The sequence below is a fragment of the Notamacropus eugenii genome, chromosome 1 (genome assembly GCF_028372415.1).
Source record: "Notamacropus eugenii isolate mMacEug1 chromosome 1, mMacEug1.pri_v2, whole genome shotgun sequence".
In the NCBI taxonomy this organism is placed as follows: Eukaryota; Metazoa; Chordata; class Mammalia; order Diprotodontia; family Macropodidae; genus Notamacropus; species Notamacropus eugenii.
Genome location: NC_092872.1, coordinates 679,825,084 through 679,833,229, shown reverse-complemented (window position 1 = coordinate 679,833,229; position 8,146 = coordinate 679,825,084). Strand labels below are relative to the sequence as shown.

At 38.1% G+C, this 8,146-nt stretch overlaps 1 protein-coding gene across 1 annotated transcript; it reads right to left on the bottom strand.

Annotated features, from left to right (window-relative positions):
- Window positions 1–6,906: 6,906 nt before the first annotated feature.
- On the bottom strand, window positions 6,907–7,929 carry LOC140519625 (olfactory receptor 5AR1-like). Its single transcript, XM_072632857.1, has one exon. It carries the CDS (start codon window positions 7,927–7,929, stop codon window positions 6,907–6,909), a length of 1,023 nt encoding a protein of 340 aa, XP_072488958.1.
- Between the last annotated feature and the right edge of the window lie 217 nt (window positions 7,930–8,146).

The window sequence follows — 8,146 nt, the reverse complement described above, 5'->3', positions numbered from 1 at the left end:
TAGAGTAAGAAGAGCTGTTTCATAACACCTCTCCCCAAACTCTGAACATTTCTCTTAATATTGTACAGAGGTCAGAGAAATGTTGGCTCAAGCTTAGAAAGCACATATAGCAAACTCTTATGGTGCTTAGAAGTTCTTCTTTCACTCCCTGAGATTCTCAAAAAATTCCCTTAGCTGTGATATAGCATCTTTGCTCAATGCCTTGTCCAGCCAGGAATCTGCCTTCTCAAATGTTATCTAGTGTCTTCTCAGCTCCTAATGCAGATACCGTAACCAGATGCTGCTGACCTGGATCATGGGACCAGGATGCCCCATAGAAAGATGAGAAGCCCAGAGTCCTCATGATTCTTTAATGTCTTGAATTTCTCTTTTTTTGCACTAATTACATAACGCAATGAACAAAACACTGACCTTAGAATCAGAAAAACCTGAAATTAAATCCAGTCTCAGACAGCAGTTGTATGACCCCGAGAAATTTCCTGACCCTCATCCTGCCTCAGTTTCCTTAACTATAAAATGAAGATACTATTGTACCTACCTCCCAGGGGTATTGTGAGAATCAATTGAGGTATTTACTAAGAGCTTAGCATAGTCGCTGCCACATAGTAGACGTTTGATAAATACTCATCCTATTCTATGATTCTCTCCTGAATTTTCTGTAACTATGCAGAAATACTATTGATTTGTGATTCTGTTTTCATCCTGGATTTCAAGTGAACCTATTCTTTCTATTTGTTTCTAAATTGATCATGGAGGATATTTTAATTAAAATATAACTATTTCAGCAGAAAGATATTTTATCCCTCCTTCACTTAAATTTCTCTACCCTCATTTTTGTTATTACTATCATTTCTAGACAAATGTGAAAAAATAGAAGGGAAAGAGGGCTTCTTTCCTTTATTTCTTTCTTCACTGGGAAAGATTCTGTTTCCCCATTGCACATAAATTTTAACTTTTGGATTAAGACAAACAATTTCATCACATCAAAACAAAGTTCTTACTATGCATGTGCTTTAGATGATATTTTGGATAAGCAAATGTTCTTTGTCAAAGGCCTTTGTTAAATTCATTGATGTAATCATGCAATATTGGCTATTTGGGGATTCTATATGATTATGTTAAATATATTCCTATGGAGACATCCTTGCTTCCATAATATGAATCTAATTTGAAAACAGTGAATGGCTTTATGGAGAAATTACTAGTTTTTTCAGGATTTTTCTTTTAAGAATGAATTTATATTCATTAGTTATACTGATTTCCAGCTCTCTTACCTTGCTTTGTCCTCTTCTGGTTCAGTTATTAGGACTATGTTTATCTCAACAAAGGAGTTAGGGTTTTCTTTAAGGTTTTGGAATAATTTCTGCCTGTGTTTCAATTGTTATTGAAAAGTTTGATGCAATTGTTAAACATCAATATGGAAAAGAGTGTTGTTTTCTTTTGTAGTTCCTTTCAAACCCATTCAATTTCCTTTTCTTATCTTTATTTTGACTTCTGTAAATTTTGGAATTTTGTATTTTGGTATGAATAGCATCCTTTCTGGTCTCACTCACCCAACAGGTACTTGCAGAGGCAGTTTAGATTATCAAAAGTCAACTAAACACAACTACCCTCAGTCTTCTAGGATTAACCCAAAGGTGATAGAAATTCTGGGACTGTTGATTAGAAGCCACCATCCAACATGATGCTTTCATTGAGCAAAAAGTCAAACTCTACTGCAAGGTCAATCTTCAAGGACTTTCAAGCTCATCCTTCAATAAAATAAATAGGCAAAGTTCTATAAGAACAGAAATAGGGTTGGTTAAGTTTCAAGTGCATGAAAGGTTCCCTAAAAAGGCAGTATGCACTTAAATTTGATTTTCAGCCTTACTAAGCCAATATGCAAAATTTATCACACGGACCTACAATCCACGTGAAACTCATGAATTTCTCTGGGTCTCCTTAAAGAGCTAAACAAAATGAACATTTGTAAGCTACCATGATATGATCCCTAGGAAAAATGTAAAATACTGGTATCTTAGGGACACAGAATTCATACTGCTTGCTCACAGTAATCCATTTTCTTTCTGTAACAGATAGCATGTTTCTTATTCATCCCTCTGGAATCACTCATGATTGCTGATTTGATCAAAGTTATTATAGATTTTAATTCTGACCTAACATACTTTTCTCTTATATAAATTACTCTTTTAATTCTCTTCATTTCGTTCTTCTCTACTCATTAAGCATTTACAGTATGCCAGGCATTATGTTAAGCACTGGGAATACAAATATGAAAAACATATTCCCTGCCCTCAAAGACTTGTAATGAAATAGGTGAAGGTGATACATAAAAAGAAACTAAAAAGGATGGATGTGGAAAGGGTACCTAGCACAAGGGCATTGTAGAGAAACTGAGAGATATGCCTTAGTGCTATAGTCAAGTGAAAAATGAGAAATTCTGAGCTGAGGGCCTTCCTTAAATGATGTCTTTGGAGTTTGTGAATCAACTTCTAAATAAGAACAGTAGAGAATTGTGAGGAGATAAAATTCAGTTTTCAGCTGAGACATACTAGAGTCTATTGAAATCCCTTATTTTAATTCTTTGTTGACTTTTTATGTTTAAGTGGTTTTCTTGTTAGCAACATATTGCTGAATTTTACTTTCTAATCAATTCAACTAATTCTTACAATTTATGAGTGAGTTCAACTAACTGATATTCATAATTATATTTCCCTTCCTATATACTCTTATACATTCTACTTGCAAATAACTATAACAGATGGCAAGCCAATGAGTACGTAGTCTTTAGAGGATTTACAATGCATTTTTCCCCATATCAAACCACATGGAGTCTTAGTGCTCCCATTTTTGGAAATGTATAATGGAGGAGGGGCAGAGGCCATATGGCAGAGTAGAAAGGGGTACATACTTTAGCTCTTCCCCCACAGCCCATAAAATACCTGTCAAGAAAGACTCTCAACAAATTCTAGTGCAGCAGAAGTCACAGAAAGATAGAGTGGAGGAGATTTGTAGCCTAGGGTGACCTGAAAGGCTGACAGGAAAGGTCTGTCACACCAGACAGGAGTCGAACTCAGCCCAGCCCTGGCCATGCTATTGTGGGAGGAGCAGAATCTGAGCAAGCTTTGGAACAAAATCCCCAGAAGCAACAGTAGTTTACAGATCCCTCAACGCACACAGAACTAAGGTCAGTGAAAGGGCTTTGTCAACCTGAGTGAGAAGGGAGCAGAGTTCTCCCCTGCCCTGGCCCAAGGCAGCAGGGGAGGCTGGGCAACAGAGGCTTCTGGAAGTCACAGCAGGCAGGCAACAGCCAATGTTCATTGTTCCATTGTTGGAGCAATGAGCATAAATCCCCTGGGGGAATTGAGTAGCTGATATGAATCTCAGCCATGAGCCAGTTCTGGGGTGAGCAGGAGCACTAGGACCCTCCTCTTGACAAAGGATTAAGAATTCAAGAACCAGCTGGGAAAATGTCCAAAAAAGGGGAAAAAACAAGACCATAGAAGGTTATTTTCTTTTTGAACAGATATTTCCTTCCATCCTTTCAGATGAGGAAGAACAAAGCATACTGTTGGAAGAAGTGAAGGCTTCTGCATCCAGCACCTCCAAAATGAATATACAATGGGCTCAGGCCATGGAAGAGCTTGAAAAGTGAATCAGCAGCTTGCTAAAGGAGACCCCAAAAATGCTGAGAAAAATAACACTTTTACAAATAGGCTAATTCAATTGGAAATAGAGGTCCAAAGAACCAATGAGGAGAAGAAGGATTTTGAAAGCAGAATTAGCCTAATGGAAAAGGAGGTTCAAAAGCTCACTGAAGAAAATAGTTCTTTAAAAATGAGAGTGGAGTTCAGGGAAGTGAATGACTATACGATAAACCAAGAAATTGCAAAACAAAAGCTAAGGAATGAAAAAATATAAGATAATGTGAAATACCTCATTGGAAAAACAACTGACCTGGAAAATAGATCCAGGAGAGACAATTCAAAAATTATGGGACTACCTGAAAGCCATGATCAAAAGAAGAGACTAGACATTAACTTTCATGAAACTATCAAGGAAATCTACCCTGATATTCTAGAACCAGAGGGCAAAATAAATATTGAAAGAATACACCAATCACCTCCTGAAAGAGACCAGAAAAGAGAAACTCCTAGGAATATTGTGGCCAAATTTCAGAGTTCCCAGGTCAAGGAGAAAAGATTGCAATTAGTTAGAAAGAAAGAACTTGAGTATTGTGGAAATACAATCAGGATAACACAGGATCTGGCAGTTCCTACATTAAGGGATAGAAGGGCTTGGAATATGATATTCCAGAAGTCAAAGGAACTGGGATTAAGAGCAAGAATCACCTACCCAGCAAAACTGAGCATAATACTTCAGGGGAAAAAATGGTCATTCAATGATATAGAGGACTTTCAAACATTCTTGATGAGAAGACCAGAACTGAAGAGAAAATTTGACTTTCCAACACAAGAATAAAGAGAAACATGAAGAGGTAAACAGAAAAGAGAAAACATAAAGAACTCTCTAAAGCTGAACTGTTTACATTCCTATATGGTAAGATAATAATTATAACTCTTGAGACTTTTCTCAGTATTAGGGGAGGGGGAGGGATTATACACAACACATGCATATAGACAGAGAGCACAGATCGAGTTGAATCAGAAGGAATAATATCTATAAAAAATAAAAATAAAGAGTTAGAGAGGCCCATATTGAGAGGAGAAAGGGAGAAATGGAATGGGGCAAACTATCACTCATAAAAGAGATAAGAAAAATATTTTTCAATGGAGGAGAAAAGTGAGGAGGTGAGAGAGGAAAAGTGAAGCTTACTCTCTTCACATACAGCTTAAGGAGAGAATAATATGCTCCCTCAATTTGGTATGAAAATCTAGCTTACACTACAGGAAAGTAGGGTAGAAGGGGACAAGTAGGGTGCAGGGGATGATAAAATGGAGGGTTAATGGGAGAAGGGAGTAATTAGAAGTAAACATTTTGGGGAAGGGACAAGATCAAATGAGTGAATATAATAAATGGGAGACAGGGTAGGATGGAGGAAAAAAATAATTAGTCTCACACAACATGGTTATTATGGAAGTCTTGTGCAAAACAACACATATAGAGCATGTATTGAATTCCTTGCCTTCTCAGTGGGGATGAGTGGGGAGAGAGGAAGGGAGAGAAGTTGGAATTCGAAGTATTAGAAACTAATGTTGAGAATTGTTATTGCATATAACTGGGAAATAAGAAATACAGGTAATGGGGTACTGAAATCTATCTTGCCCTTCAAGAAAAGAGAGAAGATGGGGATAGGTGAAGAGTGAGGTGTGACAGAAGGAAGGGCAAATTGCAGGAAGGGTTTATCAGAATGCAAGACATTATGGGGTAGGAGCAAGGGAGAGATGGGAAGAAAAATGGGGACTCAAAATTTTGTGGAAAATAATGTCAGTATCTGAAAATAAATAAACAAATGCACAATGGAGAGTCTTCTTGGCTGCCACTTCAAAGACTCTCTAAGTATTCTACCACTGCTTCCTTTCAGTTGGTTTTTTGTTGTGTTGTGACTGGATTTCAACTCAAGTCTTCCTGACTCCATGCTTAGCACTCTATTCGTTGACCAACTAGTTATTCCCAAAATAACCCTTTACAAATATTGATGTTGATTGGATATCGAAAATATTGAGGCAATATCAACTTGCCAAACGATATGGGTGAGAGACTAACTATAAGTGTTGGTATTGGAGGGAACACAGTGGATTGAGGCTGAACAATGATACTGCCAGAGTAGATCTCCTCATGCCCTGGAGATAAGACTAGAACCCTGGGAGGAGTGGAAGTGTTGGTATGGGCACACAAAGTGTCATTGAAATTGTGATTGGGAAAGTGATCTCATTGTCCTTATGCATGACATAGTGAGTTCAGTTAAATATCATTTGTTTCTTGACACAGAAAACTGACTCCATCATACCAAGTCATGTGAGTAGGGCTCAGTGAAATTTAGGATGATCACAACAGCTGAAAGGCTAAGTGGTTAAAATGCCAGGCCTGGTGTGAGGAAGATCCGAGTTCAACTCTGGCTTCAAACACTTACTAGCTGTGTGACCCTGGCCAAGTCACTTAGCCCCAATTGTCTCAGTTTCCTCATGTATAAATGAACTGGAGGATTCAATGGCAAACTACTACAGTATCATTAAAAAGAAATGCCAGATCTGGTCACAAAAATTCAGACAGGACAGAAATGCCTTACGAATAATAACAACAAAAGCACTATAGACTTTATAAGTAATATTTATATAAGTTTCTTATTTTCTGGCATAGGATCCAAGTACATATTTCAGGAAGCTCAAATGTTCAAGTAGGACTCTAGTTACCAAACTAGTGACTAAAGCAGAGATATCAGGGCACTGCCCTTGGGTGGTAAAATTATAGGTCACTATCAGCATTTACAATCAAAAAACTAAAATTAGCACTGTTATGAGATTTAACACATGGATTCTATATCACCCCCATTAATTACCCATGTAAGCTCCACCTTCATCACCTATTCCACCCTGGGTACTCACTGCCCCTACCAAAAATACCTACCTATGTATGTAGAAATTAGTATTCAAACAAAATCCTGTACCTACAAGCAAATCACCCCAACGTCCATAACACTAGCTGTGATTCTACCAATTATTATACTCATTATTTAAATCTAATTTGTAGTACAATAATTCTTAATATTTCAAATTAGTGTGTCTGAGTTAAACCTGTGGTGATTTAGGGAAATTAACACAATGTCTTTTCTTTGTTATGAGTAAAATATGGAGTGAGGCAGGTGAGATTTCAGGTGGTTCCTAAAGTAACAAAAGAAAATATTGAATGAAAATGAAAGGTTAAGGTTCTGAAGGTAAGAATAAACTAAAATAGAAACTTGTGGAAGAACAACAAGGAGTCTATTTGGGCTAAACGTTTCCTCACATAGACTCTGGGATGAGATAAGAGCAATGAAGCACTTTCAGGTTTTCCCAAAAGTTTTCTCAGGGCCATTTTAACCTCCTTATTCCTCAAGCTATAGATGAGAGGGTTGAGGGTGGGTGTGAAAGCCACATAAAGCACAGAAGCAATCTTATTGTATTCTGGAGAAGACAGAGACTGAGGTTTCATGTAAACAAATGTTCCAGTCCCATAAAATAGGGTAACAACCAGAAGGTGCGAAGAGCAAGTAGAGAAGACTTTCCTGCGACCCTGGGCAGAGCGAATTCTCAGGACAGCAATTATGATGTGAGCATAGGAAATAATAATGAATGTGACAGGGCAGATAACAGTAAAAATACAGAAGACCTGCACAATCAATTCTGCCTGACTTGTGTCTGTACAAGATAGCTGCATTAGGGCAGGCATTTCACAAAGGAAATGATTGATAACATTATCCTGGCAGAATGTAAGCTGGAATGTGACAACTGTACCCACTGTGGATAACATAAAGCCACCCAACCACGACCCAGCAGCCAGTATCCTACAAACCCCCCAGTTCATTGAGATTAGGTACTTTAAGGGGTCTCGAATGGCAACAAAGCGGTCATAGGCCATCACTGAGAGGATATAGCATTCTGCAATGCCAAAGGCCAGGAATGTGTAGAACTGTGCGACACAGCAAGAGTAGGAGATGGACTTTCTTTCTGCAAAGAAATGTACCAGCATCTGTGGAAACACGCAGGATGTGAAACATACTTCAATACTGGATAAATTAGTGAGGAAGAAGTACATAGGTGTGTGGAGGCTTGAATCCCTCAATATCAGCAACACAATGAGCAGGTTCCCCAGCAAGATCATCAGGTAGATCATGAGGAAAAGCAGGAAGAGGAGCAGCTGGAGCTCAGGCTGGCTGGAGAGGCCAAGGAGGATGAACTCAGTCACTGAGGTGAGGTTGGTGCTCTCCATCTTGTTTAGGGGTCTACTGAAAGATTATTAAGAGTTAGAGCTACAAAGCCTTTTATATTCTTGCTTTCCTCTTGTGGGAACTACTGGTAGAACATATAGGGTCTGTTAAGTAATATGTATGTGTACTTCATGATTGAAAATCACTTTGCATCCATTATCTCCTATCATTCTCATTATAACCATGCAGTGCGAACAGGATATTGATATATTATCGTAT

Excerpts from the sequence above, each read along its gene's own strand:
- LOC140519625 (XM_072632857.1), bottom strand. The coding sequence starts at position 7,929 with ATGGAGAGCACCAACCTCACCTCAGTGACTGAGTTCATCCTCCTTGGC.